Source organism: Onychostruthus taczanowskii, unplaced genomic scaffold (genome assembly GCF_017590055.1).
Source record: "Onychostruthus taczanowskii isolate IOZ18803 unplaced genomic scaffold, ASM1759005v1 scaffold15, whole genome shotgun sequence".
Lineage (NCBI taxonomy): Eukaryota > Metazoa > Chordata > Aves > Passeriformes > Passeridae > Onychostruthus > Onychostruthus taczanowskii.
The window spans coordinates 1,772,084-1,790,529 of NW_024498685.1; the positions used below are offsets into that span (position 1 = coordinate 1,772,084).

General features: G+C 46.5%; 1 protein-coding gene across 1 annotated transcript; it reads right to left on the reverse strand.

Annotated features, from left to right (window-relative positions):
• Positions 1–552: 552 nt before the first annotated feature.
• On the reverse strand, positions 553–16,545 carry DENND11 (DENN domain containing 11). Its single transcript, XM_041398788.1, is given in 10 exon segments — positions 553–5,619; positions 6,697–6,765; positions 6,959–7,109; positions 7,299–7,430; positions 7,901–8,039; positions 8,279–8,432; positions 9,115–9,273; positions 10,316–10,415; positions 15,675–15,799; positions 15,801–16,545. Coding segments are annotated over 10 exon segments (1,293 nt in total). The 5' UTR covers positions 15,869–16,545; the 3' UTR covers positions 553–5,423.
• Positions 16,546–18,446: the final 1,901 nt, after the last annotated feature.

The following is an 18,446-nucleotide window of genomic DNA, read 5'->3' on the forward strand; positions in this document are numbered from 1 at the left end:
GCTTCCAGCAGCTCTGTCCAGGACTGAATCCTGGCAGCCTGTGCTCCAACAGCATCCTCTGCTGGAGACATCTTAAAGGAAAAATGCCTTCAAAGTGGAAGCAGGTTGGGTTTCTGCATGATGGTGAAACCAAGCTGAATGTTCTTCCCTGGATTACAGTGTAGAGACACGAAGTACCTAAACTGGGTGGTCTTTAAAGTCCCTTCCAGCCCTAGCTGCTCTGTAACTCTTGACTGAGACTGAAGGGAATAGAAGCCTGTTAGTTCCATTTCATAGTTAATGCTGGCGATAGGACCTGGTTTGTGCTGTCTTTTGGTTTGCAGTAATGAAGAGTGCTCAGTGGAGCCCTGGGTCACTCTCCAAGGAACATTGTGGTTGTGCTTTGCTCTTTTTGCTTGCCACAGAGACACCTGGACATTGCTCTGCAGCCCCTGGCTCATTCAGAGTCAAAGGCAGTTCTCACCATTTAAGTTTTCGCTCAAGTTGATGTTTCTGTAATAAAATCAGCAATGCATTTTTTCTCCAGTGGCAGGAAAGACAAGGCAACAGCCATTTCAAAAAGGTAAGCTTTAATTGTATTAAAAAATACCCATGTTTTTAGTAAGCATTTTCTCTACAGAGCCACAGGCCTATGGGAGCAACCACACATCTGCAAGATGCAAACAACATCAGAGCTGTTAGAATTACACCCAGCTTGTTGCAAGGGGTAAGGTGGTGAGAACTGGCTCCTTGTTCATCTGTACCATTTTACAGCGAAAATCACTAGTTCTCTTCCATAGCTCCCATTGCAATGTAATTCCTTGCTTGAGGGTAACCAAGAGATCCCTTCAGAATTGGTATTGCTGATGCTGTTCTGATGTTGAAGTACCAAGGCATCATCTGGGACAGAGGCTGGTATATAAATATTCATATCAGCATAAGTTGAGTAGCTTGTACAAATACCATTCAAGTAGTTTTTCTCCTTCCTATGCAGTTCAGAGTTCTTCCAATATAGGGTAATTCTAGACCTCTGAATTGCAACATTGAGAAGGGAGGTGTGAGATAGACACTACATAAAATAGGCAGGGGCTGAACCCACTATCTGAAGTGTTGAGGAAAGGACTTAGTTCTTATGTTTCTGTCTGACAGCAACACAAAAATCTTCCTTTGTACAAACTCCAAGACAGGAAGGAGGAGTAGAATCTTATGTCCCACTCACGAAAGCACTTATCCTGGCTTCAACTTACAATCCATTCTAAAATACTGTAACATAAATAAAAAGGAGGGATAACAATCTAATCATGGACCAGCTCAAGGCACCTGTTTATTTTGACCACATTTAAACATTCCCATTTGAATGACATGTTGCATTAACCAAGATCTAAAATCCTGGTTCATAGGCATTTAGTACCCTCAGTTTTAGACAGATCACACTGTTAAGTCAATACATTTCAGTCCCTTGTAAAAGACATTTGTGTTGTCCTTTCTCATAATTACTACACCACTGGTTTTGGGAAGGTGGGAAGAAGACAGCATCTAACTTAGAAGTAATGGCTAGGATGAGAGTTTGGGTTAATGTATATGCTTTTTACCTAGAATTCTGCTTTAGGATAGAGTGCTCTTACCCTGCTATTCCAGGAGCCACTGTTTTCCACCTCCCCGAGCAAAGCATGCCTGTCCCTTGCACAGTCTGTGGCCAGGAGGGCCACAGCTACTCCCAGCCTTTTGCTTATTAACTTTGACAGGTGTTAAAATGGGCAATCTCCATAACCCTGCTTTACTAAATAACCTGTACAGGGAACTACTGCCTTTTGAAAAGGTGACTGAACTTTCTTCTGCCCAAAAGGATGGTGAACACACAAGCTCAGCTCCTGTGACAGTCATGACCACTGGCTGTAACATACACTGCAGTAAGTACCTCATGTATGCTAGAAAAGAAGGTAGTGGCATGTCTGTAAGACAAATCTGAATTCTGATTCCATAAAGTGCCTTTCTCCTAATATCCATTATAGTTCTTTATTGGCGCTATGCAGTTTGGCCTAACCTTGCAGTGAGAAGACTTTTGGATGATTTAGATGTCTGGCATGGTGTTGCTTGTTCAGATTGAAAATCAAGCTTTTATGTCTCTCATAAGCTTTACCCTTCAATGCAGACAGTACAAGTAGTAATAATTCATTGCTTGATTATACATTTCTAGTGCAGCTTGAGTTAAGATGCAGTTAGGAAGTTCTTGTTCTCCTGGTTCAAGTCAAGCAAGTACAAGCTGAGAACCTGCACTGGCTATCCAACAATTTGAGTTTTGGAAAATACACAGGGGCACAGGATAGACCTGGTTACCGTAACCATTCAAACCTGGGCTCTGATCACAGCAACTGACCAGAGGCATTACACCCAAGAAACTGAAGGCACCACTGTAAAGGCAAAGGGAGAAGACAAATCAGCAATATCCTATCTTATACCACATTTCCCTCCCTCTTTTGATTCAAAACATACCCAGTAGATGTCTCCCAGCTGCTACTATGCAACAAAGCACCAGTTGAGTGTCCAGGAGAGGATTTAGAATATCTGTACATAACTGTTTTACCTTGAATTATGGTATCTTCTGGAAAGATAAGACTCAGTTAAACTGGTTCCACAGAACAGCCCTTCATGTCCCAAGCTATAACAATTTGTTTCTATGATGTACCCATTACCCATTTCTTAAGAACTTTCCACATGTGACAAAAATAAAAGTGCTATCTTTTAGAAAAGGAGTGCAGGTGAAAGCACTTCAGCAGCTAATCAAATAAGGAAGGGGTTAGGAGAGAAGAGTCTTCTTGTTCTGTCTTCTGTTGGACAGCTTCCTGACTTTTGTAGCTGTTGCCTGCCAAGAGAGCCTTGATAGAGAAGCAAAATCACAAGGAAGAACAAAATTACAAGGAAGAATAAGATAGGCTGCAACCATCCAACTGGTAGCACATGCATGCTGCTACAGTAATCTGCTTGCTTTGATACTTCTGCACCCATACTACTGCTAGGAACTGAGGACCTGATTTCTGGAAAGCAGACTTTTAATAAATCAAATAGGAATTTCAGGAGCTTCTGCTCAGTGGGCTATGTCAGTGCAGTCTACCAGACCTCATGTTCCAACAGTTTGTAAACAACAGTGCTCTAATGCAGGGTGTTAGAAAGCCTCTCACTGCAGTGACTGTAAAATTTCAACATTAAATCAAAGGTTTGTTTCTGTTTAGTTTAGCAAAAGGCAAAGAAAATAGAAAGTCATTAACAATTGACCACAGCTAAACTATGTAGCAAACCTTCAAGAAAGTGAGAGGAGAAATTGCTTGTGACTAGTTTCAGTTCTGGTTTTTTTTTTTTCTTTTGATGTCTGAAGAAGTGACAGCAATACAAGGGTAGTTCAGCTGTACTTCCTCAAGGATCGTCACTGCAGACAGCATGTAAAACAAGTGGAAGTTAGAGAAAAAAAGTGTGGAGGTTGTGGGCCACTTTTACACGTCAGGTGTCAATTTAAAAACAAAGCCATTTCTTAAGGAGAAGAGACTGGTCTTTCCATTACATGACACTCAGCTGTTTTTACCTCTTTCTCCATTTTTTTCCCCAATCTTCTAAGGATGGTGTTACAGTTATTGTGAGCAATTGACAGTATGAACAACTGCATATTTTCTTCTGTACAAAAACATCCCAAAGCCTTGAAAAAGCCCTGAAAAAGCAGCTTGAAAAAGCTGCTAGGGGAGTGACAGCTCAGAGAAAGGCAAATTGCAGGAACAACTGCCTCCCCCTTTCCAGAGGAAGACAATCCACAGAGGGTATGCTTGGAGAACATTTGCTTCACCTGTTTCAAAAACGTGCTTGCCTGCTTTAGAGTGGGTGAGATCTCGGTGGTTCAGGTTCTGTCTCATGCTATAAAATGCTAGGACAAATGGATACATCAGCTACAGTCTGCATTCCCACAGTGCACAGAAAGCCTCCAAGGGTGCTGAAATCTGTAATGATAGAAGCAGCAACTAATCAGCTATAGCCACAGTTCAGGAAGAACAGTCAGCTGAAAGCTGATATTGCGACTAGCTGAAGGATTTGGAGCAAAGCTGTATGTCACACATAGAACCCACAGTAGCATTCCTGGATTTTGTATGGCAAAGGGATTATTCTTTACTGGGATGGCCTTCTTGGAGGAACTTCAGGAACTGAATCCTGTTCTTTCAACAGCATAAGAAAACATCTGTTTCATCTGGTTCTACAACTCTGCCCAGAAAAAAAGACAGACTTGCTTTTAAACATTGCTCCTAGCAGCTGTGCCAGGTAAGAATACCAAACTCCAAGGGAGCCTCCTGCAAACTTCAGTTGTTCCTGCTGAAAGGTCTGTTCTCTGTCTCACACAGAAAGCCAGGGATAGCAGCAGGCAGTGCTGAAGGCTCAACAAAAGGAGGATTAGCAGACAGTATTAAAGCAAAGGAGCAACAAGTCCCATCAGCTACAAAGGAAGGGCTAGTGACGTTAGTTAAAGCATACTTATTCTACCCCCTCCAGCCCAGTACCATCTGAGCTGAGGCTGGACAACAGTGACTGCAAAGTGGCTCAGTGGTGTTGGTCCTTGTTAAATGGGAGACCATCTTGCTGGTTTGAAGATTTTAAACTAAAGCAGCAGATGTGATGCAACTAAAAGCCGAAGGTGGTGGTGGGATGGATTGAGGAGGGTGGGTGCTCTTCTCCAGCTATGAGATAGGTAGGTGCAGTCTCTGCCAGTTTAGACCACCTCAGATGCTGAAAGTGAAACCATGCTGCTCTGGTAAGCAAAGTCAAGATCCTGTAGCATCCCCAATCCCAAACTTGCTTCTGGCATTTACAAGGAAGGGTGGCTTGACTCCAATTCACCTAAAAGTTGCGTGAGGAGTGTTTAAAGGAGTCCTGGTTGTTATCATTGGTTTAACTGTTCCCACCAATAAACTTGGTAGGAGCTATTTATGAGATTGGGCCATTAACAGCTTGTGCTAAAGCCCTCTTCAGTCCCCAAGTGGAAGGGGCAGTTGATAGGAGGATTTTCCAGATAAGTCTGAAAGCTCAGCTATAGCATTTCACATTGGTTGTCATCAAACAAAGTGCTTTCCTGAAGTCTTCAGCCCTCAGGTACCCAGGCCGGGCCAAAACCTAGCTATCACTGGCAACAGTGAGGTTTGGTGCAAAGGTGCCACTGGTCCTAGCTAAACAAAACAAAAAAACACAAATGAAAGGGAAAGGGAGACAAAACCAAAAGGAACCTTAGAGCAGGTACTCACTGGGAAGTTGAGTGTGAGAAAATAAAATCACATTTTGTTTTAAAATTATAAATACTCTCCATATAAAGTTATTAAATAACTGTGGCTGTGGTGAGTTCCAGTGATCCTCCTAAGCAATGTCTGGTAGTCTTTAAAAAGTGATCTTTGCTCCCCATCTCTGTTGCCCTTGGTTTAAGTGCAGCAGGGGTTGTCAATGACTAGCATAACATCAATGCCATACACTTCCAGGAGGTCCATAAGGAAACTTCGATCCCCTTGGGGATCCAGGCCCATGCCTCGTGCGTGGTCAGCTGTCAGTGTCTTGTCCTGGCTGGCTGACACCTCCATCAGTGTCTGGAATATGCGGTTGTTCTGCTCCATGAAAAACCTATAGGGAAAAGTCAGCAAAAGGGATTGCACACACTCTCCAAAAAGACAGCGTCTTTACCAAACAGGCAGCAGAGCCCCAGAACTGCATTTAACCCCCTCAAGCCAGAGATCCCACCTTGTTAGGTGGTGCTGTAGTACTTTTCCATTCTCTCTTTGGTGACCCAGAATAAACAAAGATAAAGCAGTAACTGTTAATTGACAGCGGTGCTCCCATCTGTGGGTGGCATTTCCCTCAGAAGAAGCCACATTATCAGCTAAAGTGTGTTCTGTGGTCACCAAGCAGGTACATCACACCTACAGCTCCCATAATGTAAAGGAGGAAACAGTGTCACCCATCTGATAAACCAATGAGTAAATAAATAAATTCTCCATTACTGGTGCAGAACACACCAGTGAGAGCTACTTCTTACCTGTTGCTTTTCTAGAAACATGCAAAGCTACTCAAAAAGAGGTTTCGCTACACCTGTGAAGCTCAACAATCAGAGCTCTGCCCCCACAGCCCTTCACACAGTTTCATCCCATTAATTCTCACTTGCTGCAGAGTGTGAATAGCAACAGGCAGAGAAGGGCTTCAGAGGTGGTAGGCATGTGGTTTTTATCTAATTCTGTACCTCCCACTCTACACCCAGTTCTGGTTCCTCTGTTTGCCAGGTATGAAGTCAGCCACATCAGTGGGCCACTTCTTCACATGCAGGTCTGATCTCCACACTGTACCAACCCCCAGTACAGAACAGTGCCTGCTTTCCATGAACACTGTCCTTTCCAGAGCCAAATGTTCTGGCAATAGTGCTTATGTTTGCGAGGGCATTCTTACATCTCCCATTGTGTTTCTAACATTCACTTCTCCCTTCTGGCACATAAGTGACCCCAGTGGATACTATGTTTTGGCTTCTCGAAAGGAAGATGATCTGAAGAAGAACAAATCTGTTTTTGGAACCCTAGAGGAAGAAAGCTAACTATGGAATTATGTCAAACATGCTGCTTCATAATATGCCAAACAGTGCAACACAAAATCAGTGCAAGAGGCTCCCTAAAACTAGCAGTGTCCAACGAAGTATTAGAGGTAGCCACTCACAAGATAAAAAGGTCCTCTTCACAGGAGCTGCAATCCTCACCCACTTCTTGAGAATACATTAACATCTGCCTGAGAGAAGGGAGACAAGTTAATTGCACATACGTACTGTGAACCTCAAAGCTTTATGAGACGACCAGAATCTTCAAGAGATGAGCTGAACTAGTGGGATATTTTGAAAATACTACAAGGAGGAAAGTACAAAGGAGCAGTGTCCTCTTTATTCCACATCTCCTATCAGGAGCACCCAGACGTCTGTGATTACCTTTGGTCATTGAGCCGTCGGTACTTCTCCTTGTCAGCATTGTTAATTTTCAGGAGCGGTTGCAGATGTTCGTGATGCGTCTTCACATTCTGGTTGTCCACATAGACATCATAGAGATCCCGTTTCTGCTCAAAGATCTTTTCTGTTGTACCTGCCAAAACCAGAGAAGATTTTCAGAGCAGCATGTTGCTTTCCCAGCAGACTGACTGTTCTCTCCTGCTTGCATAGTTAGTCATTCCATGCACAACCTATTTCTCATCAGTTCTATTCCACAGTCTGGTGTCTCAAGACATTTTGCAGCCTGAAGCTAAAAACATCACGCCTAATCCATCATACTTACAGGCCACGTATGATACTTCTGTCTCCAGCATTTCTATGTCTGCCACATTCACATAGAAGAATGGTTTGGACTCTGGGACAGTTCCTCCAAGACCAGGCAGAGAAACATTTGCAAGGCAACAGCAGCAATACACTGTAGACAAGACAAGTACATCCTGAGATGCTTTTGGTTTCCCTCAAGGGCACTCTGAACCCCAAATGCCCAGTTCTCCCACAGGCCTCTATGAAAACAATGGTCAGAGCTCTGAAATGCCCTTAAACATCAGAACTTCTCAAGTGATGACATCTTGTTTTGCATAGGAAATAATGAGTTCTCCCATAGGAATCCCACATTCTAGAATCCACAAATTCAGTCAGTGCTCTTATTGTCCTGTGCTGACAGGAACTGAGTTTGACAGTGCCAGATGTGTCCTTACTCACAAGGCCTGAAGAAAAGCATTTGGTAGGAAACGTGTAAATGCAGACTGAGTGGTGTCTTCATGAGGCATGGTCACAATGGATTTTGAAGACCTGCATGACGTCTGTCCCCGCAGTACTTGCAGGCAATTTCTGCAATGCTTCAGCCTACTAGATCAGAGCTCTGCAGTGTCCCTGGAAACATACCTCTATAGCAGACAACTCCAACTGGGGGTGGTGAAAATATCAGTATGCGCTTGCGCAGCAGGGCAAACTTCCAGAGGACGAGGATCTGCTCACCAAAGAATTTGATGAACTGAGACATACAGCCAGCAGGGTGTGTGATCTGCAGGTGGAGCGAAAGGGAAGAAAACAGCTTAGAGGTGAAACAGGGACACATGCACAGATGCTAAGGCTAAATGTGCAAGCAAGACCAGCACACAGCTTGCAACGGTCCAAGTAACAAAATCTTATCTAAGCAGCCTACAAAGCGCGGGAGTGACTGCTTACATAAAGGAGTATGAGGCACCAGCAAGGAGCAGCAGCCCTCTGCTCTTTCCTGCAGGCCTCAGGCACCTGTCTCACCTTCATCTCTGGGTACATGTATCTGTGGATAGAAGGCAGCCAGTGGACAGGTTGCTGAGAGCTGGGGGTGCCCTTGCTATCAGGAAGAACTCCTTTCTTGTCATCATAGAATGCCTCTAGATGGGAGTAGTGCCCTGGCATTTCCAGCTGGTGTCTGGAAAAGAAAGGAAAAAAGGGGAGATCTGTAGTATCTCCAGACTATTTGTTTAGTGCCTTGCCCCCAGCAAACATCTGTTCTCCCAGCTAAAAGGGATCCTGGGTGCTTCAGTTGCACAGATTCATCCAGGAGGGCTGAAGAAACATCAGGACTACCAGCTCTCAGTGCAGCCAGAGAACACACACATGCTGACACAGGCAGTGAGCTGGGGTGTGCATAGCACTTGTCCTGTTTTAAATACACTCAGGTAGGAACAGTTTTCTACCATCACCATTTTTGCTGCTAGATCCACTCAACACAACTGAAGCGCACAACTAGCCAGGAGCACCATTACACAGTTAGAAGCCTTTTGTAAACCCCTAGTAAAATGGTTTTCAGAAGGAGAAAAGGGGAACTACTTGTTCTCTCAACTCTCCCTGTGACATCTATGTCTGCCTACAATAACCAGGGTTTGGGTATCATTTGACTAGCCTGTTAAGGAAGCAACAGACTGCTGCTAATCAGTTCCTTGTCTCCTTCACACTGTGAACCTGTAATACTTTGTGGAGAAATAGCCAGTCAAGGAAATCACAGCAGAGCATTGTCACTGAATTCTCACTTGCCTAAAACTGCTCTCTATAGAAGGAACATAACCTCTCCCACGTGGGGAATGGCCAGGCTCATTCCCAAGGGAACTTACCTGACCTGGTTCTCCAGGAAGTGCATGTACCTATACAGCAGTGTGTAGGAAGGGGAGAGGATGCCCACGGACTTCATGCGGGCACCACGCTCTAACTCACTCTCCACAGGCATGTTGGCAAAGCAGGCCAGGCCAAAGCAGAGCCCTTTCCGGAAATAACTGCAGACAAAGGTTGGACAGAAGGGTTAATGTTAAAAAGAAGAAAGAAGAAGAAAGGTAACTGGGGGCTAAAATTGCTGATTTGAGAATATATTTTTTTCTGTAAGGAGCTCTCTGAAATACCACCCTGCTAACTGAAGGGCTAAGGACAGGCCTTGGGTGCCCCAGTCTTCTGAGTAGCAAGACAAAATATTTAAGGCAAGAGTTCCCAGGAGTTCCCACTAAAGCCCCTACCAGCCATGTCACAGGCCAGTAGGTATAAAATAAGTAACTTGGAAGGAAGACCAACAGAACACATAATTCAGTCAGTGTAGAGCCCTTCCTCCAAGGAAGAAGCCTGCAGTGAATGCAGTTCTGAGTACAGTACAGCTACCTGGTCATATTTTGGGTTGAAGAACACTGATTATCAGACTGCAAGAGTTCAGTTCACGTGCCTTTAAGAAAGTAACTGTTATTCCTGAGCAAAAGGAATTGTGACACTGCAGTTCATTGCAAAACATTGCTGCATTGCAACATGGGGTTAGCAGAATGCAGAAAATTTCTCTCTTACGTGTTTCCACTGAAGGAACTAGCAAAGAAGAAAGCGAGTGAGACCTGTTTATAACAACATTTAAAGGAACCAAAAGTTCTGTCAGAGTTAAGAACATTTTTCTAAGTCCTGTTCCTGCAAAATCCTTCCCATTTCAGTTCTGCCATTCCTTGCCCTTCACTCTAGGCCTCTGCTGACAGTCTCTATAGTGGCAGTGCAGGTCATTTGCCCAGTACACATTAAAATTTGCTCACCAGTGAGAAGCTGGCCTGCCCCAGTTGGTCTCCACAGGCAAAGCAGTCATACAGCAGATCCCTGCAGCTAGCTGGTACTTAACATGATACTGAAAGTGTCTGAAAAGTATCTTTGGCAGGTAGAAAGCTTAGCAAGCCAGTTTCTGCAGGACCCTAGCTTCCTAGAAAGAAAAATACCTAGAAGGTATTTTTCTTGCATGTTATGAATTAAGACACACAACTAAGAAAGGAAGAAGTTATATAGCTCAGATGTACTCACATGAAATCTGACTGGATTTTGTGGGACCCACTTGCCATGGATTTGAATTCCACACCTTCCAAATCTATATCTTGGGGTAAACACCATTCCACCATGTTGCCTGTAGAGAAGCAAATTCATTTGGGTAAGCTTGAATACAGTACCTGTTTCTAAAATGCATACATCATCAACAGGAAGTTGCTTTTCTAACCCCGGGACACCTGTAACAGTGCCCTAACACAACTCCAGAACTCCTACATTGTCACAGACAGTACATGACATACAATACTCCACATTTCTCTTGCAAATGTTACTTGTAGCACAACACACAGACGCTGTGGGACATTTGGGGCCACTTCTGAAGCTAGTGTTATTTTGTGGATTTGTCCATGATAAGCTTAATTACAGAGCAGCTACGATTTTACCTGATGGTGGGTAAGCTTTGGTCTACACAAGCATCCATCCCATAAAAAAGAACCAAAGGACAGACTGGTGCTCTTTAGGATGAGTTTCTGGGATAGCTCACACCATCACCAACATTTTTCTTTCCTGGTGCTTGACAGGCCTGGTCAAACAGAAACCCCTAAGTCATCATCCAAGTCATCACTTCTTCCCTGAAATCTCTCCTATTTTCTTTAGGATAGAGGAGTTACCTGAAGATTTATATGGAGGCTGAGGTGATCCAAGTACTGCAATGTGTTTTTTGCATGCTATTTTTGCATGCTAGAATAACCAACAAAAAAGTACATCAATTACAACCTAGATCAAGATCAGCAAACACCTGTCACCTGCTAACCCAGCCAGAAAGCATGCAGTTGTTCATGGGAAAACGCCACCTGAGGAGCCTGATCCTGGAACAGATGATATCAGAGAAGTCACAAAATGTCCCTAAAGCAAATGAAGTCCAACAAGTTTACCATGGACCAAAAAAGGGGTGACTTCTCACACTTTCCCATGACAGCACTTCAGAGCCCAACTGCTCTCCTGGACATTCCCACTGCACTGAGATGTGCTCCAGATTCACCCACCAAGTTGCTGTCAGTCTGTCCACAGTATTTGAAATCATGTGGCTTAGTTTTAAAAACAAGGCAAACAAACCAAAATTCTTCAGGATAATGCAATGGGAGGTGCAGCAAAAAGGTGCTTCCTACTGGTTCACTCCTTTCCCTGCCCTTTGGGGTGAGCATTCCAGCAGTGCTTGCACAGACAATGTACATTTGGAGGGGCCTTACACTCAGCCACGACTCTGGGAGATATTTAAATCTCAGGCCTCATTTCTGAAGCCTGTCTTTTGTCTCATTACTCATACTGCAAAAGTATATGCCTGCACAGGAATAAGACTTAGCCACTGACATTTAAATAGGCTATTTTTCTTCTCACATGGATGCTGTATTCAGTAGACCTCCCCCAACCCTGTCTGGCAAGGACTTCAAAAAATCCAACAGTGTTAGGCATGGCAACAGGAGAAGCTATGCATCCAAGCGCCCATTTGCAGTGCACAAGCAGACCTCTCCCGGAGAGCCGGGGAGCAGCAGCAGCCTCGTGACCCGAGCGCAGCCCTGTGCAGTCACAGACGAGAGCACAGAGCTCTGCTGTGCAGCGCCTCGGCCTCTGAGGCGTGTGAAAGGCTGGCAGAGAGAGCCAGTGACATCATGGCAGCCGCGCGCTCCCCTGAAGGGCCTGCAGATTATATATAGATGGTGGCTTTTGTTGTTTGGGGCTTGTGTGAGCCTGTTTGGTTTGCTCTTTAAAGGCACAAGAACCCTCCCTGAAAGCGTGAGGAAGTCAATTCTTGAGACTGTTGCCTCATAACCATGAATTGTGGTTAAGGCCAGAGCATCCCTTACTGGTCATTACTGTAGATTCATAGACGGATAGGTGACAGTGCCAACAAAAGCAAAGGAAGATGGGCTTTGCTCAGTTTAGTCACAAACACTGTCAGGTGTTACATCCACTGCAGAGGCGTTAGAGTGGACATTGTTCAAACAATGCTTGTTCTGTAGCAGCAATAAGGAAAGGATGCCTTGAAACAGATCTTTACCCTGCATGTGACCTCAAAACCAGCTCACCTATCACGTAGCTATTTTTTTTTTTCTGGGATCTGTCAGGAGCAACCTGCAGCTGTGCTCCTGGCTGTTCCTCACGCCACCTTGCCCTATGAACACATGAGCGACGTGGCAGTCGGAGAACAAATGCCGAGATTAAAAAGTAGGAAAGTCAGTCTGGCGAAACAGGAGAGCAAACAAAGGAGAGACTTCACCCAGATGCAATAGGACTGCCAGTCTGCCTGAGAAACCAGAGGAGGGAGGAGGGAGCAATGTTGTATAAAAACAGGAAGCACTGCCCTTCCCCATGGAGAAAGCAGCTCTCGTGCACACAGGAAACTTTCCAAGTGAGAGTCACGCAGCACTAGAGAGCAGACTAGTGATTCTGCTGAGAGTCAGATGTGCACATCTGATCTCCTGGAAGCTATCTCCCACCTTCAGGTCAGGTCTGAGCCAGCACTCATTTTCTAGTGTGCAAAGTTAAGGATGTTCTTCCTCTTTCCCTTGTATTTCCTTTCCACTGGATTTTCACATCCTCACAAAGAAGATATTGGCACCAGCATTTGGGGTCATCACCTGTCACTCCTCACTATTAGATGTTTCCCGATGGCTTTAGGGTCCCCAGCTGTGCAGTGCTACCATGTTGTGCCAGGACAGGAGAGGCATAAAGTGTAACCTAAACATTACACTCACTCAGTTTTCTGCATGGAGGAAATGTGGGACAGAAAAACAGAATATTTGCATGTTCACTGGTGCAAAACACTGGTGCAAAAAACTTCCGTCTCTTCCTTGTCTCTCTCCATTACTCACAGACCCTTTAAGCTGTGTGGGACCTCCACAAAGGTGACTGTTATCAGCTGCCCCACAACAGCAGTGAAGAGAGCTCCTTCTCAAGTGCCACAAGGTTCACCATGCTGCAGGTGAGGACTGCACCAATTCAGAAGCTGCCTCTGGCTCTTATGTCAGTCACTCACATGGGCGCTGACAGTCACAGGGACACTGGAACTGTAACAGTGACCTGGCAACCCCATAACCTACCTTTGGAAACTCATCACATGCAACTGCTGTACACTAAGCTCTTCTACTTCAAGCCCTTCTAAATTTTGAAGAGAAGTTGTTACATTCTTTATTAGCATGGTTACCAGTTCATACTTCTACAGTAAAATCTCTCTTGCCCACCTATTTGCCTGTATTTGGACAGACCCTACCTGGCATAACCACCTGCACAGAAATTCAGCTGTTCCTATGCCTCAGCAAGCTGCCACAGAGGTCTGCCATGCTTTTTCTGGGCAGGATCAAGCAGCTCAGACACTAACTGGATGATTTCCTTTAAGTCATACACAAGGACCAGCTACTCTTACAAACATTAAAGCAGTTCCTCACACTATCTGATGTGGTTCACCAGTAATTCCCGCATTCTCTTTTTGACCATAGCAAGTTCACACCACTGCAACTTCATGATGTTTTTCCAAGTCCACACCCTGTGCAGGGCACTTTGCTTCCCAGCTGTAAAGCTGACATTTGCTGGTATATTGCTCACAGTACTATCATCCATGCTGGGTAGCAGCAGGAGGCTAAATATTCCTGGACTTGACAGACTACTCCAAGGCTGGTGACACCCAGCATTAACTGCACATCAGATGTGAGAAGAGCTGTTGCCCAACTTTCCCTGGACTTCATTCAAAGCAACAGCTGGTTAACTCCTGAGAAAGCTCAGCTTCCTGCCAAATCTCAAGAAAATCTCACAATTTCATAGAAGGCATATGCTGTCGGATTGAAAGGCAACCTGCTGTTGCTGCAGTCACCCAGACTCTTTCATGTTTTGGATACTTAGGAGAAACACCTCCACTTTCCATCTCCTGGTGGAAAGATGACATCCATTCTTATTTCAGATTTTTATGAGTGAATTACCTCTAGACTGAAGACACTTCCCTCAGGTGCAATATGAAAGGGTAACTTCTCAAAATCCCTTGGGTGTTTTGGGACACTGCAGCCATGCTGTCTGACACCACATAACACCAGCAGCTACCTCCTGTTCTCTACTTCCTTAGGATATTCAGTTCAAGACTGGCATTCAGTCTTCACTACCAAGGCCCTCTTGTGAGCAGGATGTCAGGTACTTTCCCCTCCCACTCAAGAACTGACCTCACTGTGCTTTACAGACTCCTGTCTCGTGTACTTTTGCTGTGGATTTGCTAAGGCAGTGCCTGTCTAGAAAAGAAAGAGGAGCTCAGTCTCACATCTGGATGTAAATGGGCTCCTGAATCTCTCTCTTGCCTTTGAACCCCAGGTTGGTGCCTGGCAGCCAAAAGACCCAACAATGTGTCTCAGGACATCAGACCCCTCTGCACAGTAGTACCTGTGTTCACAGGTGCAAGGCAGGTGCTAACTTCCTATCTGTGTCCTAACATCCTGTTTGGTGGCTACTGTGGGGGCAGTGGGACTAGGAAAACAAAGTTAAAACATTTTCTGAAATGCTGATTTACAGGTTTGAAATTAATAACCTCTGTCAGTACTGATACAACAGCATAGTCCAACAACATTGAGAGAGAATGATATGGCAATGAGAAGTAGAAAATATATTCCCTTGCCCCCCTCCTCTGCCCTCCTGGATCACAGCATTCCTTCAAAGCACTAAGTCCCAGAGATCCCGCCAGAGGCCAGCCTCTAAACACACTGGTCACCAAGAAATACGCAGCTGAGCTGCTGCTGCTGCTGCTGATCATGCCCTGCGAGCCTGCCGGATTTACGCCTGCCACAAACGCCATCCATCACCGATAGCTGCGGGCAGGTCTGCGCCGCTCCACGGAGGCAGAAAGATGCTCTCAAGATGCTGCTAACAGGTTGGTGCCCTCCAGGCAGCGCTGGGCAGAGGCTCGGCCTAAATCTGTGTGGGGCGCAGGGGATGCCCCAGCGCCGTCCACAAACTCCCTGTGCCGGGGAGATACACCCATCCCTCTCCTCCGAGCGGCACCAGACGCGACGCCTTCCTCCCGCCAGAACTTCTTTTCGGCGGGATGGAGACCAAAAGCGATCCCCCTTGTGCTCCGTTTTCGGCAAATGCGCACGGCCCCCGGCCCCGACCCCGGCAGCCGTGCGGTGAAGCCGCTGTCCCCCGTGGGGGCAGAGGGCAGCCCGGCTCCCGCGGCCGCTCCGCACTGGGTCCGCCACGCTGCCCCGGCACGGCGGGAGGAGTGGTCCCTGGGAGGCGGGATGCGGGGGGAGCGCTCCCCAAGGGAAGCCCAGTCCCGGCCGCATCCATCTTACTCCAGGGGCACCAGGAGCCCCAGGCCCGGCCCCCGCGTCCCAGCGCGCCCGCTCCCGGCGCCGCTCACCCGTGCGGGGGTCGAAGGTGACCACGAAGACGGCCACGATCTGGTCTTCCTCCGCCTCGGCCCGCTGCGGCCCCGCCGCCTCCGCCGGCCCCTCGCCGTCCCACGGAGCCGCGCTCCAGCCGCCTCCGAGCCGCCGCCCGGGCGGGGCCCTCGGCCCAGAACAGCAGCGGCGCCTCGTCCGAGCGCTCCACCATGGCCGGGCCGGGCCGGGCCGAGCGGCGCGGAGCCGAGCAGAGATAAGCCGAGCCGGGCCGAGCAGAGATGGGCCGAGCAGAGATGAGCCGAGCCGGGCCGAGCAGAGATGAACCGAGACGAGCGAGGCAGGGATGAGCCGAGCCGAGATGAGATGAGCCGAGCCGAACCGAGATGAGATGAGATGAGATGAGATGAGCCGAGCCGAGCCGAGCCGAGCCGCACCCCCCGCGCCGCACCGGCGGGGGGCGGGAAGCGAGGGGCGGGAGCACGGGGGTGTCACCGGCGGGGCGGGGCTGGGGCCGCGGGGCCGCCGTGCTGGGGAGCGGCCGGAGCCGCCCGGGGCAGCTGGCGGAGATCCCGGCTCGGAGCTCTCCGGTGCCGGCTTCTGGAGGAGCGCGGCGGGCTGGGGACAGTCCGCCTGCCCGAGCTTCACCTCCTCGCGCAGGGCAGAGCCAGCTGCCCGCCTTCTGTCTCCAAAAGGCTGTGACAGCAACGCCGGGCAGCTGCCTCCCTCAGCCCCGTTAAAGCCGTCCTGCTGGCAAAACCACGGGAACTGGGCAGAGCAACGGGGGCAGGCTCGCACCCTCTCAAATGGCTGTGGTGGAAGCTGCGAGCCACAAACCTGAAGCAGTCAGGGATATTGATCCAGTATATACTGGTATGTGTACATATATATGTGTGTATATATATGTATGTATATGTATGCATATACGTATACACATATATATATACATATATATGTACACATATATACATATATACGTATATGTACATATGTATATGTACATATATGTATACATATATATATGTATGCATGTATGTATATGTACATACGTGCTACAGAAGGATGTGAAACAAATTTGGGCGGAACAAGTGGACTGAAAGATGGGGACAGATGCATGACCAAGGCATCTACAGTCAGCCAACTTTTTGTAATTATCATCTTCCTTATGCCACCACCAATGTCATTAGGTGCCATTAGGATTAACTTGGTTCCCTAGGTCTTTCTGATTAATTGAATTACCCAATTAAGCAGGCCACAATTAAAAGGAAGATGCTGTCATAAAAGCCTTAATTGTCTAACTTTTTTCCTGTTGAGCAGTTCTGAATGTTCAATACCCCATTAAGAAACCCATCATCCAGTTTCCTCAGCAGTCGGGTTTGGGTTTTTTCTCTTTTTTTTGGTAACATTAGCATCCGTTTGCTGTGAGCTTCATTTCAGACAGCTCCAACACTGAGTGGGCACTTTGTTTCGCAAAGCCCATGCACAAGTTTACTTTGCAGAGCTATAGACCAGAGTAGGTGGTTTTTAGCAGATGGAGTTTTTCATAGAAGGTGACTGGTAAAGAAAAAAAGAAACAAACCCTGCACAATATTTTGTTACTGTGTAAAGAAAAGCCAGATTCTGCAAATACTTGGCTACATGCTTTGCTTTAACTGTATAGACAGTGCCAATCTTCATTTGGATGAATATATTTTTGCATGTTGGTGATGCTGAAGTGACAGCTCATTTCTATCTTCATCTCCACAGTAGTGCTGCTGCAAATGTCAAGTGTCTGTCCCCCAGCAATCTAGGCAGGAAACAAATCCCAAATAAGAATTCCTTCATGACCCACGTGAGCTATTTGTGGTGTAGAGCTGTTCCTGGTCCCTTCAGCAGTGCAACCACACCAGTATTGCCCCAGCATGAGGAGGGGGTGCAGTGGGAAGAGCAAGCAGTGACAGCGAGCAGGGGCTGCCAGTGCTGCCTCTGAGATGTGTGAAACATCACCATGCTCTGAGCTCCCAGCTTTGCTGAAAACACCTGTGGGACAAGGGACCTGGTGGTACCGGAGCCATTGATACGGCTTTGGCAAGCAATTTGGGCCTGCTGACGGCACACTCTTTGTTGGATACACGTAAAAAACAAAGACCATATTTTCTACTGTTTTATTATTTTGCCAAAATTGAAATTATTTAGGCTGGAAGATAATAGAAACAAAAACTCTACTTCAGAAGGAAATGAACACCTTTTCCCTCCAGCTGAGGGCTCAGGAAATTGTCATCAGGTCTTTGAACAGTCAGGAGAAATGTAAATGAAAGTGTGGTAGCTTTTATTTTTAAAATGCAAGATGAACAAGCTGGCCCTCTTTACACAGCAGGTCCAAGTTTTCTCCCTTACATATCACATCCCTCCTTGGAAAAATGGATAGTTACTCTAAATCCTCAGGGGGCGGGGAGGTTTAAAAATTGTTTAAGGTGGAATTGAAAACTGGTCTGAAGGAATTTCCTTTCTGGGTGTTAAAAACTTGTCATCATGGGGAATAAAAGCTTTATTTCTTCAGAATTAATATATTTCAATCTGATACTTCAGCTACTGAACATTTGATGAATGCAGTCAGATCACAGCAGTGCTAAAGTGGCCCTGGATCTGAGCTGGCCAGATGCTGCAGACACAGCTTGTCACAGCAGAAAGCAGCCAGTGCTGGCACTGCCAGGCTTTTGGACCTCGCTCAGAATAAGGCACAGGGAGATGCAACAGCTGCATTTGAGGCTAAGAGAGGCTGCATGGCAGCAACAGCTCTGTGCCTGCAAGAA